This window comes from Chrysemys picta, chromosome 6 (assembly GCF_011386835.1).
Source record: "Chrysemys picta bellii isolate R12L10 chromosome 6, ASM1138683v2, whole genome shotgun sequence".
Classification (NCBI taxonomy): domain Eukaryota; kingdom Metazoa; phylum Chordata; order Testudines; family Emydidae; genus Chrysemys; species Chrysemys picta.
In genome coordinates, this window is record NC_088796.1 from 90,557,138 (window position 1) to 90,577,590 (window position 20,453).

At 40.5% G+C, this 20,453-nt stretch overlaps 1 protein-coding gene across 6 annotated transcripts in view; it reads left to right on the forward strand.

The window, feature by feature from the left end:
• FRMD3 (FERM domain containing 3) overlaps positions 1–20,453 on the forward strand; it is a 234,146-nt gene that overhangs the window by 78,596 nt on the left and 135,097 nt on the right. For 3 of the 6 annotated variants that reach the window (XM_005296806.5, XM_005296808.5, XM_065549346.1), the window contains exon 2: positions 18,235–18,339. The exons of 2 other annotated variants lie outside the window; for them this stretch is intronic. In XM_005296806.5, coding sequence (XP_005296863.1) covers positions 18,235–18,339 — 105 coding nt within the window. The remainder of the gene's footprint in view (positions 1–18,234; positions 18,340–20,453) is intronic. One more of the 6 variants, XM_005296807.5, reaches the window with a different exon arrangement.

Genomic DNA, 20,453 nt, shown 5'->3' on the forward strand with positions numbered 1-20,453 from the left:
TTACTTGGGGCTATTGACCTCATTGCCATAGCAGAACCTGTCTCCAGTTTATAGCACTCAGAGAGATTCTGTTTCAAACTTGCTATTACCAATACACTGATTACAAGGTTGAGTCTCTGCTTTTGAATCAAACCCACACAACACTCAGTGATGAATCTCACTGTTTGTCATTGGAAAATGATAGTGTACTATTTACTGCTGATTGTTGTCTACTCAGCTGCCTACAGTAAGTTTCTTAGACATAATTGCTTTTGACTTCAGTGGAGATGTAAGGAAAACAAAAAGCATATCTGAGTTCATGCTTTTGGAATTATTTGTGAAATGGATGGGATGGGGAGGTGGATTGCTGAATATTTTATTAGCTGATTGGTTTTTCCTGTGCTGCAGCTAATTAATTAATGATGTATTCAGACACAAGACTGGCTGTTCATCCATTCTTTTCTCAAGCACTTGCAAGAATCCTATTCCTAAGAGCAAAGTGTACAGAATAGCACATGGTATGTTGAGTGCTGCATATCTGTTTTTCCACTGTTCTTGGAACTTTCGGATTTTAAAAAAGTGTACAGTTTATGAACACTGTTTTTGAGGAAAGCAGGGGGATGAGGCACACAATATGAAAATATCAGAATTAGGCTTGGATATTAATTTTTATTTCAAAATAAGAGAATATAAATACTAGCTTCCCATAAAACCTATGTGAAATACTGGACCCAGGTAAGCTTGGTAAGCTTTATAAGACTGCTTTCCCCTTTAAAGAAAGGATCTACTCTGTGAACAGCCTTATGTCATCACTCTGTCCAGTCTTGGTACAAAAGACACTGCTGCATCCCTAGAGTACTCTATTAACCAAGAGACTGATTCAGGGACAGCCATTAGGAGGGTGTTGGGCTCTCCCAGTGGAAATGCAAAAATAACAAGCTGAAAATCATGACATTTTTATATGCAGAAAAATTTTCATTTGTCCCAGATTGAATCTTATTCATCCTGGGCTTTGGGAGAGGTTAATTTGTGAAGAAAATTCCATGCAAGGTGGGAGGAGAAAGAAACATTTCTGGTAGGTCAAATGGAAAAATAAAATGCTGGCTCTTTGAAGTTGCTCTTGGAGTTGGAATAAGTCCTAGGGGAGATGGATTTTTTTCTATCCCGGTGCTTATGTGGTTCTCATCACAACATAGGGAAGAGTGTAGGCAAGGTGTTCAACAGTTCATGATACATTTATTATATGAATCACTTCTGTATGTGGGATGTATATAGATATATACATTTGATTTTGGACATACACCTCTACCCCAATATAATGCGACCCAATATAACACGAATTCGGATATAATGCGGTAAAGCAGCACTCCGGGGGATGTGGGGGTGGGGCTGCGCACTCCAGTGGATCAAAGCAAGTTCGATATAACGCAGTTTCACCTATAATGCAGTAAGATTTTTTGTCTCCCGAGGACAGCGTTATATCGAGGTAGAGGTGTACATGGGTAATGTTCTATATATAAAATCTGACAGCTCTCTCTTTCCAGCAGGCCTTATAAACAATAGACCAAATTCTGCTCTTGAATATACTCATTTTTTACTTCAGTGGAAACCCTGTATGAAGCATTTTAGTTCAAAATCAATAGCTGTTCCAAGGTTCATTTTAAAAAATAGTTTAATATAGAAAAATATCAACCCTGAGCAGTAACCTTCTATCAATCGTAACATTTTTTTAAACTTAACTATTCAAAACATATTGCAACATTAAACAAACATTTTTTTCATTATACTAATAGCAAACAATCACATACATTTAATTTCATACTTCAGACTGCTGTAGCAAGTTTTTAAAAAAGGATCAGAAGAAAACACCGGACATTAGAATAATGTTAGTTATATGGCATTTTAAAAAATGTCAGAACTAACTTTTTTCCCCACAAACTGTTATAGAAAGTTCATAAACTGCAATGTTCAAGAAAGTTCATACATTGCAATATGTATTTGGAATTGATCTTTTAGATCAAAACACAGACTTCTTATTTTCATCTCTGTTAAAATGGAAATCCTGGTGCAACCTTAACTGTGCCCTACTATAATCAGTATTACTTCTAGTTATATAGTTTGTTAGATACTATCACTCTAATGCAAACTAACTTTTAAGTTTCAACTGAAGTATCATTTTCTTAATAATTTCTGATAATTTAACTTCATAATTAGGGCATTCTGCCATATTTGTACTCTCTGTCTTGCATGTAAAATTGGCTACCCTGATCAATTATACTGAAATACAAATGTACAATTTGGCATCTCAGTTTGTGGGCAGATCTGAAGTCTATATCCTTGCCCTTGCATCAGTGTCATGCCCAATTAATGTCGTCTTCATCTGCTGTGTCAATTCTGGTGTGTTGGTCTATTGTGGTTCTATGCACTGTCAGTCTTCCACAGTTTTTTAAAATGCCATAGATTCAACTAGGAATATGCAATGGGGGAGCAGGGAGGGATTATTTATTTCGGATACCTTTCCTGAATGAAGTTGAAAATTGAAGAAAATGGCATGAAGATTTGCTGATGGAAGCACTCTGTTCCTTTTAAGAAAATCAATTGTGCCTTCAGATAGCAAGCATCATGACTACTGCACTAATGGAAGTAACTAGCAGAATCAAGCAATTAGAGCAGGAGGGCATTCTGTAAGGCTAGCACTTCAGGGCCATTGAAACCTAAATGGCCAAGTGTTGCCCATACTGAGGGGAATATGACTTGATAGTAATGATAATGAACCCTCCAGCTGAGCATTCAGTGTGCAGTTCATTTGGCTGTTCTGTGTGTTGATGGGGGCTTTGAGAGCCTCAGTATGTAATATTTGTAATTTACTCCCAGGTCAGGCTAATTTACTGGCTGGATAGACGTCAGGTCAATAGCTGATCAATAGAAAGCAAATTATCTGGGGAAGTCTCTTTACCCACTATTAATAATCTACTCCTGCTATCCCTTTTTGTTGTACAATCAGCAATATATAACCCCCATTTTCCTGTATAATTATGGTTTGATGATGGTTTTGCAAAGATAGTGTGGACTGACAACATGGCATATTGTTCAGTTTATTTTTATTGTATAATTGTATCCTTTAGTTTCTCTTCCATAATCTGTTATTTGACCAATATTGCCCTATAATTATTCTTAGTTACTAGAGGATGAAAATACCTTATTGAATTTGGTTATTTGGACAGTGTTATCAGCTGTTTGCAAACTCAGAATCTGAATGGAAAGAAAAATAGTTAACTCCAATTTACCCTTCTCATGTAACATCTGAGGTAATAGATGGCACAGATGAATTTGAACTTTTTAAAAAGCTATCTATTTCTGAGCTCACTTCAGCATATGCTTTAACAGACTAAATTTTCAATGCACTGGGATTTAGGTATACAGTTCCATTTAACAGTGATGGGACTTACACAGCTCAATGTACATACACAACCCTGAAATTTTACTCCCTTTAACATGCATGGAATTTTTAAAAAACGATTTCCTCTGGCCTCCCTTTTGTCTTTGGACTATGTCTCCTTTTTCTTAGGCTATGTCTATAGTATGCACCTTTTAGCGACACAGCTGTGCCACTACAGCCATGCTGCTAAAAGGTGCGCAGTGTAGCTGCTCTTTGTCAATAGGAGAGACCTCGCCTGCCGACAAAAAAAAATTCCAGCCCCAATGAGAGGCGGTAGCTTTGTCAGCAGGAGAGCTCTCCCACCCACAAAGCGGTGTTCACACTGGTGCTTTTCATTGGTAAAAGTTTCATTATTTGGGGGGTGGAAGGGTGTTTTTTCACACGCCTGAACGACGAAACTTTTACTGATGAAAATCCAGTGTAGACAAAGCTTTAGTCATTTGTTCCTGCATGGTCCAAGGGAAATAGAGGGAAAGGATTTTATTCCACTTCAGTAATTATTAATTAACACTTGGGGCTTGAGTAATAATTAAGGGCTCAGAAACCTGGCCCTGGAGATAGCAATGTCATTCTAAAAATGTTTTCGGATCCCATTTGCAAATCCATGAATCAGGTTTGCAAACAGCATTGTAGTACACCGGCCCATGTGGGAGACATGTTGTTGTTCAATCCAGGCCCTTCTGCAGAAGTAAGTCCATCAGCTAATAAATCTTATGTAAGAAAACTACTCTGTGGTGTATCTTTATATCTTTCATACAGTTCTTGAATTTGTCTCCTGAGTTATGGCACATTGGAGATTGCAGTGTGTTTTTTCCTTTTAAGCTAATCCTTTCCATTGCCTGTGGGAGAAATAAGACTTGATCACATAATCCTGGGTAAGATGTAGGCATTGACAAAGGCAATTCAGATGCTTTTGCAGTTTGATATTATTGTTGTTGTTATTTTTGTCAGGGAGAGGAAAATTATTAAATATGTTTGGAAATATATATTTTTTATGCAGACGCGTAATGAACAATCCATGGCTGCACAGTGCATGTACAGAAAGCATTGTTACCAGGTGGCATCAAGAGAGAACCATGGGTTTTGAAGTCTGAGCCCTTGGCTTAAAAAACCCATAGGCTTACATATTCTATAAATAAAGATCAGCTCTGCATGCTCAAGATAGAAGATTCTTGTACAGTATAATTATAATACCTACAGTTCCGTATACTCTTGCCTTCTTAAGCCAGAGGTGCTTGTTTTATATAGTTCAAAGCTCACACTGGTACTAAATGTGGTGTATTTTTGCATGAAAAGGCACCACTAGAGACTGCCATACTCCTAATTAAACTGGCTCATGTCCTTGTAGCTCCACTGTGCTTTTGTTTTGTGTATCCCCACATTCCTTTCTCTGAAAGCCTCTACCTTACTGTAAATAAGATATCTTCTATAAATTTTATTTTGTGTGTGTGTGTGTAGTTCACAAGTAGCTATTTTTTCTAATAATTGATATTGTTTTGGATTAGATTATCACTTCCCGTCCTTTGACAGTAATTTTCTATATTCATGCAATTGCTTTGTTTGTTCCCCTCACTTCACTCAATCAGTGTGGCCTGTGAATCAAGACCAATCAGTTAGTTGACTTTCAGATTTTATATACTTTCACTTTCTGGTTTGCAGGTGTGTGGTGATGCTGTGTTTGTGTTTCCAACATTGCAGAGGAATGTTTTTAAAATAAATAAATAAATAAATAAATAAATAAAATAAATAAAAAATAGACGTGTTTATTAATTTGTTTGTTAGGTGTGCCTATATACAGTGATGGAATCGCTATGAAAGCACAGACGAATGGGGTTTGGAAAACACCTAGTTTCTACAAAATCTAAATTTAGAGCATTGCATAATGAGTGAGCTTTATTTGTTACAAAATGCATTACTAACCACGAGTTAAAAAAAAACCCTCCAACAACCTGCGTATTTTAATGTTGACATGGTTATACAAAATGTACCTAGATGTTTAAATATACAGAGTAAAGCACACCATGTGCAAGTCCTGATTCATGCAAAGGTAGTCTAAGGGAGAGGGCTTTTTGACTGACCAGCTGGTAAATGTGCTTGTTGCAGTATTTGCTTTTGAGCTAATCTAGAGGGGTTGGTAATAATGATGTTTCAGACTTGTGGACATTTACTGTGTGAACTTTTCCAGAGCAAAGACATTTTTTTTGGCATAATTGTTTTGTTCCTGGCATAAAATGTTCCAGTTCCAAGCTGGGCTTTACTCAGCTCCAACTCCTCCTTGACATTGTTTTTCATTTTGTTTGTTAAACGTGAAAATAACATTTGGATCTTCATGGTATTCCATAAATTTTGCAACTTAGAAGTGAATAATTACAACCTGTTACTCACAACATATTGGAGGGAGCTAGTTGTGAGAGGAAAAGGAGAATGTCATTGATAGGTCACAGTTTTTATACTGTGCTTGTATTTTCAAAGCACTGTTAATCTAAACATCTAATTTCACAAAACTCCTCTGATGTAGGGTGATTATTACTATCTCCGTTATACACAGTGGTGCAGCTAGGCATAAGCAGACTAAGCAATTGCTTAGGGCCAGAAACAGCTCAAGGGTCTCCTGATTTAGTATTATTTCCAAAATACCATTCACCTTATTTAACATGGACTTTTTAACATATGTGTTAGTGTGTGTTGTATTCCTGCATAGGGCACCCAACAGGCTAGCATTGCCTCTTTTTTACACATGGGAGAAATGGAGGCAGAGAGGTTGAGGGCCAGTTTATTCACATTGATGAGCAGTTACTTCCATGAGTAATCCCACTGAGCTCACTGAATCATAAAACCCTTGCCCAGAGCCTCACAGTGAGTGGGTGGCAAGGATGGGGATTGGGATTCAGCTTCAACACATGAGCTCGGTTTGGTACCCCTCGCTGCCGGCAGTTATTGCCATCCTGTCACTGGCTGGATCTTGCTTGCTAGCGCAGGACTTGAACTTTCAGAATTCAGTTTTTAAAAATCTTTTCCGTATTGGAAAATGCAGGCTGGTGCGTGCTCTCTCTCCTCCCCAACTTCACCCCCCAAAAGCAGCAAAAGAAGTCTTTACAATGTTGTTTTAAAATTGGTCCAATTCTCACAGCACATGACCCTATCTGGCAGTGCTACTCAGTGAGCTTTATTGCTACACCAGTGCAAATGAAAACAAACATAATGTTGACTGTTCCAAAACACAAATGAACAGAGGATTGTTCCCAGATGTCCTTTTAAAGCTACATTTCTGGGTAAAAGTGCAAGTCCTCTGTATTTGGCTGCAGAGTACCGTAAATATCAACAGCATGGACTTTGTGTTCCTGCTAGGATGAAAGCACAAGTTATTCATTATACAACAATGTAGAAAGAAAAGGCTCTTGCTGCTTGAAATGAATGACTGGACATAGTGATAGAAGAGCTGGGGAATGAAGGAGGTGATGGTCAGGGAGTATCCGCAGCAAAGTTGTGAAAATAATTGATTTTTCGGTTTTCTGGCTGAACCGAAAAGATTAATTTTTTTTGTTAGTTTGAACTAAATGCTTTGTTTGACCCAAAATGAAATATTTTATTTTCTAGTTTATTTAAAAAAAATTTGAGGAAAAATATGAAATGTTTCATTTTTAAAAATGTAAAAATAAGATGTTTTGATTTTTTAAACTATTTTGGATTTTTGAACAAAGTTTGGTAAATTTGACATGAATTCACAAAATGTTTTGATTGACCCAAATCTTCATTTAAAAAAAAAAGTTTTGTCCGAAAAATGTGTCCTCCGGACAATTTTGAATTGTTAACTCTCTCAGGCTGTTGATGGATCATTCTGCAAGTTACAGTCTCTTGCATGCACAGTTACAGCTATTGAGGCTTCTCGCATGTGTAAAAACGTTTGCAGGATCGGAGCAAGTGCATGTATTGTCTCTGTTTATGTTGATGCCTTATATCTGTGACAGCATTCAAATAAATAGGCTCAGATCACTTATTTGATTCTCACATTTCACATTCAAATAAATGCATGTCGACTAGCCACTTTATTATAATATAAAATTATGGACTCAGATAAATGCACATAGTAGTCCTGATTCTCCTAGGGTTACCATATTTTGTGCCTCCCAAAGGAGGACACTCCACGGGGCCCCGCCCCCAGCCCCGCCCCAGCCCCGCCCCAACTCCGCCCCGCCCCAAAGTCTCCGCCCCCTCCCCTGCTTCCCGCGAACATTTGAGTCGCGGGAAGCCTGAAGCAGGTAAGGGGGAGTGGGGGGGGAGGAGGCGCGGCCCAGGCTGGCCCTGGCCCTGGGGTGCCGGCCCCGGGCCCGGCCCCCGGCTGACCACCCCCGGCCCGCCCAGCACTGCGGTCCCCGGCCCGGCCCCCGGGCCCCCGGCTGAGCACCCCCGGCCCCCGGCACCGCACCGCCGGTCCCCAGCCCGGCCCCCGGCACCGCCGGCCCCAGCCCCGCCCCCGAGTCCCCGGCCCGGCCCCGGCGGCGCCCCCGAGCCCCCGGCCCCGCCGGCCCGGCCCCGGCGGAGCCCCCAGCCGGGCCCCGCCGGAGCCCCCGAGCCCCCGGCCCGGCCCCCGCCGGAGCCCCCGAGTCCCCGGCCTGGCCCCGCTGGAGCCCCCGAGCCCCCGTCCCGGCCCCGCCGGCCCGTCCCGGCCCCCAAGCCCCCGGCCCGACCCCGAGCCTCCGGCCCCCGGCCCGGCCCCCGAGCACCCGCACAGCCGGCCCGGCATGTCCCGATTTTCCCGGACATGTCCGGCTTTTTGGGCTTTCCCCCCGGACGGGGATTTGGAGCCCAAAAAGCCGGACATGTCCGGGAAAATCCGGACGTATGGTAACCCTAGATTCTCCTCTTACATAAATGTAAACTAGGTGCAACTCTGTCAGTGTAAATCTTCTCTACTTGGGAGGAGAATCAGACTCCCTCTCTCTGAATGTGGGAACAATTATAGTTTTCTCTCTCTCTTGTAAATAGAGAAACTAGGCAAACAAAATGCCAAGAAGAAAAAAAGCTATATTGCTGCATTATTATGGTATGAGATTTTAAATGCACAACAGTCAGCATGATCTTTTTATTGACTAAGTGCCAGCCTTGAAGGATATGGCCTAATAAGTACAGCTATGTAGCTGTAAATTTGCCATATTGCTAGGGTGATGAGATGTCCTGATTTTATAGGAACAGCCCCGATTTTTGGGTCTTTTTCTTATATAGGCTTCTATTACCCCCCACCCCTTGTCCTGATTTTTCACATTTGCTATCTGGTATCCCTACATGTTGCAGTTAAGTAAAACCTCACTATAATGACATTCAAAGCTTGTATGTACTAAGTGTCAGGGCCGGCGCTTCCACTAGGCGACCCTAGATGGTCTCCTAGGGTGGCAGGATTTGGGGGGTGGCATTTTGCCGCCCTCGGCGGAAATTCAGTGGCGGGGGATCCTTCCGCTCCGGGTCTTCGGCGGAAATTCGGCGGCGGGTCCTTCACTCACTCCGGGACCCGCTGCCGAAGTGCTGTTGCCTAGGGCGCTGCTGCCTAGGGCGGCAAAAACCCTGGCGCCGCTCCTGCTAAGTGTCATATTTGTGTTGTATTTATAGCCAAATCTGAAAACAACAACAACAACCAGGAAAAAAGAGCCCGATCCTGAGAGTTGCTGAGTGCCTTTTGTGAGGGGTTGGAGGACTTTACAAAATCAGGCCCTGGGCTTGGAAGTTGTCCATTGTTTTTGCTTTTACATTTTTTTCTTTGTTACTCTTCTCATCTATTTGATGCATACTTGAAGCTTCAGCAGTGAATAGAAAACAAAACCCTGATCCTACAGTAAAGTGGATTTTAACAGATGTTTGCAACAAAAAGGTTGACCTTGTTTACGCTAGGAATCCTGTCATTTACAAGATTTAACATTTATCTTTTTTTTCCTTTCATGTTTTTTTAGATCTGGAGTGCTATCAGGGCCAAATATTTAAACACAGCCTTTGAAACTATACATATCTATTGTGCATTAATTGATTTACACAGACAAGTCAGACAATGCTGCCTCTGACTATTCAACTTGTAAGTGCAAATGCCTCTCTTTGTGCACAGCTTGTGCTGTTTTGGGATTTGATTTAAGGCCATTATAAAAATGTGTTCCTCGGAATATGGATGACATTGCCCTTTAGATACTCCAAATCAGCTTTGATGGAGGTCACATGTTGGGTTTGGATTACTTGGTACTGCTTTTTAAAAAAAGTTTAAATGGTTTGTTAATTGTTTTGGCATTCTTATTCAGTATTTCAAGGACACTTTGTTGATTTACATTCCAGAATATTTCAGCTCTTCCATTTTGTATGCTTTTGTGACTTCCACTCTGTTCCTCTCCAGCTGTCTTGTATCATCTGCTTGAGAAACATTTGATGGTCACCAGATTTCTAGCTGGCAGGTTTTAGAAATCTGGCCTGAGTGTTGCCCTCATGCCCCTGCAGCTGTTTTAATTTCTGTATTGACCCAGTCTGGCTTTGTGTGTGTGTGTGTGTGTGTGTGTGTGTGTGTGTGTTGAGTTTCAAGTAATGTATTTTAGTAAAGCCTTTTTGTCCTCTGCTTACAAGAATGTTACACTCTAACATATACATTATTTTCATGCATTGACATTTTGGGGAAGGATTGCGTTTCATTTGAAACCCGGCTCTATTATGGGTGCTTTGTTGAGTTTCAGGATGAATTTGATATTTATTATTCTAAGATCCAAATCGATTCTCATGCTCTGTTGTGTGTGATTGGCAGTTTCTCACTGAAATTGTCCATATTCCTTTGCAAATAAGAATAGTTTTTGAACTGTATTTAACATATAATTTTTTTACCATATGTGACAAGTGTACCAAAAATATAGTTAAGAAAAGACCAATATCAGTAAGTTGTCAAAGCTCAAGAGCGTTTTCAGCAACGTTACAATAGTCATGAAAGCAGCTGTTTATGGTTTCTGCAGTGCATGGATTGACTAACCATTATACCGCTCTCTGTTTTGCTAAATCATTCATTATGATCTCAGACTTCAGTGGTATCATGTGCTGCTTCTGGTATTTCTTTCCATATATAAATCCTTTATGACATATAAATTCTTCAGACTGAAATATCGCTCTTTGTCTGAAAACCTGTTTCCTACTATAATTTCCTAGTTTCTACCATTGTTACAAGGAACACCTAGCATTGTTACAAGGAACATCTAGCATTAACTATAATTTAAAAAGATGAGAGGAAAAGGAAATTGCCTCTTTCCAGTTTATTTAGTTTATTTAGTTTGTGCATTTGAGATCACTTGCATATAATCAGTTCAGTCAGTTTCCCCTCCTGCTTTTTTGGGCTTTCCGCATATATCACAGGAGAGGGGAAAGCATTGCAAAACCACCACAATTGACAGGGGGGCTCAGAGAAGCAGGTGCTTCTATTTCAAACCCACTTTGTTAACTTTGGCTAGATTTCAAAGTAATGGTGTCCCATTAATATTGTAAACTGTCTCTGCTACAATATTATACGGAATAACCTTGTTTGTTTTCATTCAGATGGTATTTTCTGTACGCAAGCAAATTCAACTAAAACCTGTTTTAAAATGGGACTGTGAAAGTATGCAGCTGTAAGGCCTAATCTCTCGAATATTTAAGCAATGCATGTAACTGTATATAAGTAGCCCAACAGAAATCAAAGGGACTACTCACACAGGTAAAACTACTCATTCTTAGGAGCTATCCATAAGTTACACAGCACATATTTTGATGATTTTTAAGACCCACCCACCACCTTGTAACACTGAAACAAATGGTCTGTCATGAAAGATTTAGGATGCACTCATCTCCTAATGCCTTATGTAATTTATGGCCCGCCCCATAGGTCTTTGCAGAATCAGACTAGAGGCTGGTTTTAAAATAGCAAACCAGATCTCAGCCTAAGTTCCTTCTCTAAATGGAATATGAAAACCTTCTGCAAGTATGTTAGGTTGTAAACAGGAATGTTTTAGGGTAATCTGCCTGAATATAACTCTGAATAATGAGATGAAATTTACAAAGGATGGGCCAGATGTCAGGAAACATTTCCCAATCAGGAGGCCTATGAGAGTGCAGAGTAGTGTCTGAAGAGAAGTGGTTGGAAGAAACAGCATCACATATTTCCTTTAAAACTACACTGGATAAAACATTTGAAAATATGAAGACATTTATTCATTTAGTTCATTGGTTCTCAAACTTATTTGGTCGCACCCCTGTCTTTGTGTCTGTGTAGTAGTTTACGCCCTCCCCCCCCCCCCCCCCCGCCACACAGGTACATATAACGATTTAAAAAAATCATCATGCAACTCTCATTGAATATTAAAAACAGTAAGGCATTGATTCAAACAGAGCCAATGATCCATTGTAAAAAGAGCAAAAGCAAAATTGCGATTGTGGTTGATGTTAACAATTAAATGTGCACACCGTGTCGTAGCAAACGGGTTAACGTATAGATGGCAACGACTTTGCATAATGCTACGCAAGTTTAACAGAAATCTGTCAAAATGCACACCACCATCTAGAGTCACATACACAGCACTCGTCTGAGGACCTGATATGTCTGGAGGAATCAGCTTTGCTAGTTGTTCATTGCTGTGGGTAAAATGGGTGCAGTAAGGTTTTTTTCCCCTAAAGCTTCTCAGCCCACCTCCCCCAGAATACATTCTGTATCCCCTCTCCACGGGGACCAACACCCAAATTTCAGAACACCTGATTTAGTTTTGGATTTTTTTCCTCATTAACTTATAACTGAGACTTTCCTAACTTTTTCTAGTTTAAAACATTTTAAACTAATATTTAAAACAGTGTTTCTGGGAAGGGGCAAATTTTGCAACTCTGAGAACTGTAACTTTGTGGGTGTTTAATGTAGATTTTTTTCTTAAATCTGGTAAGAATCCAGGTGGAATTCAAAACCCATTAACTTTAGTAAGACTGCTCACTAGCTTAAATTTAACCATGTGTTAAATCTTTGCAGGATCAAGTCCTAAGGTTATATATGAGCTATTGTTGAATGTATAAGAAATGTATTTACCTACATGGTTATCTTTGCATTCTCCTTTGTAAAGAGTTTAAGGATACCTGGAGTATGAAAGTCATTATATAAAATAAAATTCCATTCTATTCAATTCAAGTTTTTGATCCACCAGTTTTCCATGCAATAGGGTTAGTGCAGCAGTTGATTTTAGAAAAAGAGCTTTGTTGTTTTGAAAAACACGATGATTGCTCCAGCCTTTGATCACACACTAATGAGCTCAAATACTGCGTGTGGTGATTTGGGTGATGCAAGAGACTCATTAAAATGAATGGTTTAGAAAGTAAGTCTATAAAAGTTAGTGTATTCATTGACTGTTCTTCCTGCCTCTGTATAACTTTGTCAGATGAAAATGTCATTTTAGGTCTGTTTTTTTTTTTAACTCTTGGTTTAAAATGGAATTCCTTTATGTATTTTTGTTGGTAAAATCCACATCTTGTTGCTTCCTTTTGTGATTCACCAAAATGGCTTTATTCCTAAAATCTAGATAGTTTATTTGATTATTGCATGCTTATTGTATAACTAAATGCATCTTGGATTTCAACAATTTGTGTTTTAGATTTGTTGATTGCCTGTGTATTAAGGCATCACTGTTCTTGTTTTAATCTCTTTGCTTTTCTTTCTGTAGCATATTTACAAACACAAAATGCATATGTAGCAGTGACCTCTAAAATTTGCATCAGAGAGATGTTTCTTTTAGATTTTGCTGTCACAGATCTAGCTCTGATGAGTATACCTTCTCTCTTGGTCAATCAGGCATCCTATAGACATCTTCCCTTTTCACATTTTGTGTTTTTGGTACAGACCTCTTCCTTTTGAGCCAACAGTTCACTCTGCCTTCATTAGTGTGTCCATATAGAGTTTAACAAGCCACAGCACAAACCATTCCAGTAACAAGTAAGTCATTCTGTAAATGCCTTGAGGCTATACAGAGCCAATTATAGAAGCAGACATTTTATAGCGCTCTTAGTGGGAGAGGGGTGGAGAGAGAGAGTGTCAGGGAGTGAGCATATACAAGGAGACAAAAGAGAAACTGGGTTAACATCATTTGGAAGTGTGGAAAGTTATTAATGACCGGGAAAACAAAGGGCAGATCAATGAAGGCAGGGCATGAAGAAGCAGGGTTTTGATTGGAAGAGTAGGGGAACATACAGTAAAGAGTAAATACATAGGAAATGGGAGGTAGAGAGGAATGAGAGGAAGGGAGAACACAACAGGAGATGCTTGTGTTGGGGGGAGGGCAGAAATGGCAGATGCTCCCACATACAGCAAAAAATAAATCTAGAGATGAATTAACAACACAGAGACAAAAGTCTGAATAACTAGAGTATGAGCTAGAGATGGGCTGAGAGGAAGAGAGAAAATTCAATATATCTTTGTAATGCAGAAGGGAGGGAGAGAGCAATCCCGGAAGGGGCTGAGTAGTCACAACTCCATGTAAAAGCTGTTCAGCACCACTCTGGATTGGGACCCTAGAGAGAATCTGGAAAATTTTTAAACAATGAAGAGGATTCAGGGAAGAGCAACTGTATCCATACCAAAACGATATGCACGTACCAAAACTTGCCTGTAAAATGGTAGTTCTACAAATAACAAAGCTCTGCAATAGTTATTGCTTACATAGTTATCTGTGTAACACTTTGCCTAATCGCGATATACAAAATTTTTACCTATGGAAAGCAGTCAGGTGCGCTGGACTATTGATGAGTAAGGAGACCAGGCCTCTGCAGTGACTTACAGTTAGGGTGACCATATGTCCCGTTTTAAAGGGACAACCCCGTTTTTTGGGACTTTTTCTTATATAGGCGCCTATTACCCCCCACCACCTGTCCTGTTTTTTCACACTTGCTATCTGGTCACCCTACTTACAGTGTATGACCTTGGGCAAGTCGCTTTATCTCTCTCTGTGCCTCAGCTACCTCTTGTGTAAAACGCTGATGGTAATACTCACCCTCGTTTGTAAAGTGCTATGAGATCTATGTATAGCAAGCATGACGGGAGAGCTAATTATTAGTTTTTGCCTATCCATACAGCTTGTAATTTAACCATCCATTTAAAAATTGAAATATAGGATGTTAGTCAGTTTTGAGGAATGACTAGGAGGAAAAATTGAGTGGTTTAAATACATGCATGGTGGAGAAACAGAAGATGCAAAGAGAATATGATAAACAAAAGGCAGATTCAAGTGAGGACTATCCGTGTGTAAGTGGTAGCTGGGTTTTGAAGGCAGAGACTGTGAGAAAGAGATGGTCAAAAGAGGGAAAATGGAAAAGGACAGAGGCTCAAGAAGTGTGATCCCTGTGGGTTCCACAGAAGAAGCCTCTTTATGCAGAGGGGAGAGTGGAGAGAGAGAAGCATGATAGTCCAGGAAGAGTGGGTGATGATACACAATATTGAAGGCTGCATTGAGGCTAAGGGCAGCAGGAAGAAGGAAGTTCATAGATTTGTAGGTTCCAAGGCCAGAGGGAACATTGTGATCATCTAATCCAGTGGTTCTCAAACTTTTTGTACTGGCGACTCTTTTCATACAGCAAGCCCCTGAGTGCGACCCCGCCCCATGAATTAAAAACGTGTGTGTGTGTGTGTGTTAATTTAATTTAACAGAGGCTCGGGCTGTCAACCCCGCGCCTGGTGGGGATCGGCTGTCAGCTGGAGCTCCACACCAGGCCTGGGGCTGACAGCTCGCGACCCCCACGTAATCACCTCACGACCCCTGTGTCACAACCCTCAGATTGAGAACTTCTGTTCCAGTGGGTATATCACCCTCAGTGTTAAAAATGTACACCTTAATTCCAGTCTGAATTTGTCTAGCTTCAACTTCCAGACATTGGATCTTGTTGGTAACTACAGCATGTGTAGTGCAGTTTAATTAAAGTCTCTTAAGGACATTGTTGTCTGAGGAGTGAAAGGGAGCTATTTTTAATTTACTTTAATGTCAATCTAATCCCAGTCGATTTTATTTATGTATTTATTTGTTTGTTTATAATGTGTGTTGCAATAGTGCCTAGGAGCACCAATCAAGAATCAAGGCCCTATTGTGGTGAGGACTGCACAGGCATACAGGAAAAAGACAGTCCCTTCCCAAAGAGCTCACAGTCTAGGTACCGACAAGATGCATGGGATCAGACAAACAGATAGTATTTCTGTGCATCCATAGTATCAGAGTGCATAGTACTGAGAATACAATACTTGGAATAAGTAATCTGAAATCTCAGTATTTGCAATACTAGTGAAATTTTCATATGTGACTATCATGAGAAACAGTGCAACAACAAGCAGATTGGAACTCCAGTTGTCATAGAAGGATTGAAATGTGTTCCGAAAGTAAACTTCTGTAGTTCAACATACCCTTTAGGGAAAAAAGCATGCTGTGCTTTCTTAATTTTGTAAACACATTTGACTCTGTGCATTTTGGAGCTATGGTGATGAGAGAGTTTCACTTGGAAAGTATTGCTTGCTCTGAATCCCATGTCACCTTATAGCTTGATCGTCATTAGACTCATGCTGATAACAAGGAAACAAAGGAATAACTTATTCAGTGTGATGTGTTCTATACAAAAGGCCTCTTATGCCTGGCTGGATACCAGCATTGTTGTGCAAAATGTGGGTTTAATTTCAAACAATTGAATGTGCCCCATGTGTGATGAAAGTTTTTCAGTTTGTTTAAATTTATTGTGACATTCTCAAAACCTGCTTAATTGTTGTGGGTTTTTTTTTAAACCTGCTGGAGTGAATCAGCGTTAAGGATTCTGTAAATGATCTTACTCCTTTCAGAATGAAAAATTAAAGGTTTCCTTAGGTAGTTTATATTCTGTTTTTTTTTATGCAACACCTAATTAACCAATGGAACTTATTGCTAGAAAATACCATTGAAGCCAAAGCTTACAGGATTCAGGAAAGGATTAGTTTACACTGGCTAAATTAAAACAAAATGTATGTAGTTGGGTGGGGTTAAATACCCTCATGCTTTAGAGTGTAAGTAATCTTTTAACCTCATGGGTAGTTTTTCCATATCTTTCTAGATGGGGTTCCCCAGAGTTTCCTCTAGAATTACTGGTATTGGCAAGTTTCAGAGTAGCAGCCATGTTAGTCTGTATCCGCAAAAAGAACAAGAGTACTTGTGGCACCTTAGAGACTAACAAATTTATTAGAGCATAAGCTTTCATGGACTACAGCCCACTTCTTATGCATCCGAAGAAGTGGGCTGTAGTCCACGAAAGCTTATGCTCTAATAAATTTGTTAGTCTCTAAGGTGCCACAAGTACTCCTGTTCTTTTTGTGGTATTGGCAATTATCAGAGGGGATACTGGACTAAATGATCTGTGCGGATGTGGCAGTTAAGTCCCCCCTACAACCTGTGCTGTGAGGGTAGAGGCACTAGGAATCCCCTAGCCACAAAAAGGTCCAAAGAAAGACAAATAATACTTTGTGCTAGACATTTAGCATAGGCTCTTATCCCCTGGCTCTCTGACTTTCACTGTTTTTCTTAGTAGGTGGGGAGTTCTTTTCACTGAGGGTCATTGTGAGAAGCAATGAGAAGTACAGAATATCTACCAATTATATTTATTTTTCAAGTAAATTATTTAACATTTCCTGCCGCCGTGTCACTTTAAAAAACCCACAAAACTATCCTAATCCTATGTATCTCAGTAGAGTTAAAAAGTATATTGATATCTTTATTCACAAATATCCCTTTGGTATTTGTAGCTTTAAACTATTGGTAGGTATAGTATACAATAAATACTACTTCTGCCTTTAATATCAGGGATATTTCATACATCTCCATTTTTTGGAAGCCTTTCTTCCACAGTTGTCTGACTAGAGATGAAAATTCTCATGTGGTTTGTCTGTGGCTAGGTTTAATTTTTTTTTTAAATGAGAAATCTCTGATAATTTTTAATATATGGAGACATCCTAGCTCCTAGAACTGGAAGGGACCCTGAAAGGTCATCAAGTCTAGCCCCCTGCCTTCACTAGGAGGACCAAGTACTGATTTTGCCCTAGACCCCTAAGTGGTCCCCTCAAGGGCTGAACTCACAACCCTAGGTTTAGGAGGCCAATGCTCAAACCACAGAGCTATCCCTCCCTCCTAAGTCTTTAGGGTATTGGTGTATAGTAAGGAATCTGATCTTCAGCCCCAAGGTACGTGGGCATCTCTACACCTGATTTATCCTCATCTATGTGAGCACTCAAATCCATAAATTGCATGCACATATGAGTGGGTACAACAAATGAGTGCATCTGTAGTGATGCACTCAGAGTGGGTGTGCCTCTGCAAACAGATCTTAGCAGTGAAAAATCAGGTCCAACACATAAGTCTTATGAATGCAAAAAACACGTGAATGGTTTGAAATTCTGTGGCTAAATAAATGGCCATTATGCAAAATGCTTATGTCTGCAGAGAAGGATAGATAAGGTGTGGACATAAGGTTAAGTGGACAGACTAAATGTGCAATTTTAGAAGTAATCAGGAGCATACCTGAGGAAATGCCACCCTTTGTTCTGATGTAGCAATTTGTGAAGACACAGGGATGAATACAATAGCATTTTTAGAATACATTTTATTTTTTGTATCTCTTCAGGGGAAGTGGATATTCATTGTTTTTGTTCTCACTTGATTGCAATAAAAGGTCTTATTCCCACCTTCTTTAACTCTTTTTATTAGACTTCTAAGAGTTCACAAATAATGGGTTTGGAATGTGTGCTGAGTGTATTTAGAGTAATACAATATAAGGTTACTAATTTGTTTTTTCTTTTCCAGAAGGAGACCAAAGGTCAGTTTCTCATAGATCATATCTGCAACTATTACAGCTTACTGGAAAAAGACTATTTTGGCATTCGATATGTCGACCCTGAGAAACAGCGGGTATGTAGAGGAACACTCACTAAATTTATTTCCAAGTAACGTTGTATTGATATGGGTAACAAGCAGGCAAGCTCTAAGTATTACTGTTGAAGTGCTCTCAGACCCTAATCCATAAATCATTCTAAATTCATTCATAAATTATTAAATTCATTTCTCTCACTTCATATGAGTCAAATGAACCAATAAACCAGGGGTGGCCAACCTGAGCCTGAGAAGGAGCCAGAATTTACCAATGTACATTGCCAAAGAGCCACAGTAATATGTCAGGAGCGCCCCCATCAGCTCCCTGCCCCGTTCCCAGTGCCTCCCGCCCACTGGCAGCCCCACCGATCAGCGCCTCCCCCTCCCTCCCCACACCTCCTGATCAGCTCTTTTGTGGTGTGCAGGAGGCTCTGGGGAGGAGTGGGGAAGGAGCGAGGGCAGGCTCAGGGGAGGGGGCAGGAAGGGGTGGAGTGAGGGCAGGGCCTGTGGCAGAGCCAGGATTGAGCAGTGAGCACCCCCACCCCCCGGCACATTGGAAAGTTGGCATCTGTAGCTCCAGCTCCGGAGTCGGTGCCTATACAAGGAGCCACATATTAACTTCTGAAGAGCTGTATGTGGTTCCGGAGCCACAGGTTGGCCACCCCTGCAATAAATGTAGATCTCTAGTCCTGAGGATAATTGGTGTATTTTAAATTGCGCACTGCTCCTTGCCATTGTCCTAGTGAAGAGGGAAAGATTGAGTCATGACTCGTGAGGAGCAGTGGTTATGCTAAAGGGGTCTAGCTCCAGGCTCTGACAGTGCAGTGGATTCTATAGTAGTACATTTTATGCAGGGACTGCTTCTCTGAAGTTGCTGGCAGAAAGCACATTGAGTTTAACAGCAAAAGACAGTCAGCTATCCCAGTTCACTTTTTACAGGGTGCATGAACTTGGAGAGCTGTAATATAGAAAACAGCTTGTCAGATGAAATTTTCCAATTAGCATTCACCATTAGCATCTTTGCATTATTTCCAGATATTATACTGTGCAAAGTGAATTAGTGCCAATTTTGTGTGCAGCCATTTGCACAGCGATGAGCACATTCTCCTCTGGGGGAAGGTGGCCTTGCACTTTGTCCTCTATCGGAGTTTTCTCGTATGCCTGTGCAGCCTTATTTTCTGTTTGTGTGTTTTTGAATGACTATTGTTGGTTGCGAATGGTAAGGGATAATCAGCGTTAGAAACTGAAGCCTTTGGACAGTGAATTGAGAACAGCTTTGGCACCATATGGTTCTGTGGCAGAGTTAAGGTTTAGCTAGGGAATTCAATGGCACAGTGGCATAGCAAACTAGCCTTTTCTCTCCGGAGACCAACAATAGGCTGAAATTGGGTATGGGTCAAAAGTGAAAATGAGTTTGATAATCTCAGTGTCGCTCCCACTGGATACTTGTCAGCACCACAAATCAAATAAGTTTGGCAAAAATCAGCATGATTAGCACCCTCTGGTCAGACCTATAGAATTGGAATACTGTAGAAGTTGCATTGCTAAGCTACGTTTGGGCCACTTGCACATCACCTGCCTTATTAGAACAGTCTCAATTAGCAATAGCTCAGATCAATGTAGTTAATCCTTCATAAGCAGCAAAACTGAAGTTATTTACCCCAAATTAGAATGAGCAGAAACAATAATATTTTTAATTTTTAAACACCAGCATAAACAGAGGGATATCTGTTTCTAATTAGACAACAGTTCTGGCTTTTTTGTGTGATCCTAAACCGCTCATGGGTAAATATGTTAATGCTGTGGAATCAGGGCCAGCTCCAGGTTTTTTGCCGCCCCAAGCGAAAAAAAACAACAAAAAACGGAGTGCTGGCACCGAAGCAAAACCACAACAACAACAACCAAATGGAGTGCCGTCCCCAAAGGGCCAGAATGCCACCCCTTGAAAAGTGCCGCCCCAAGCACATGCTTGGAACGCTGGTGCCTAGAGCCGGCCCTGCGTGGAATTATATGGGACATTCTTGTGAGCTATACTTAAGTGCCATGGATGATACACTGAGAGCAACACTCCACCATGTGTCAGTTGTCCCTTCCCCCTTCAATGCTGTGTTTTATTATATTCTTTCAGCTTTAGTTATTCAAGCATTTTACAC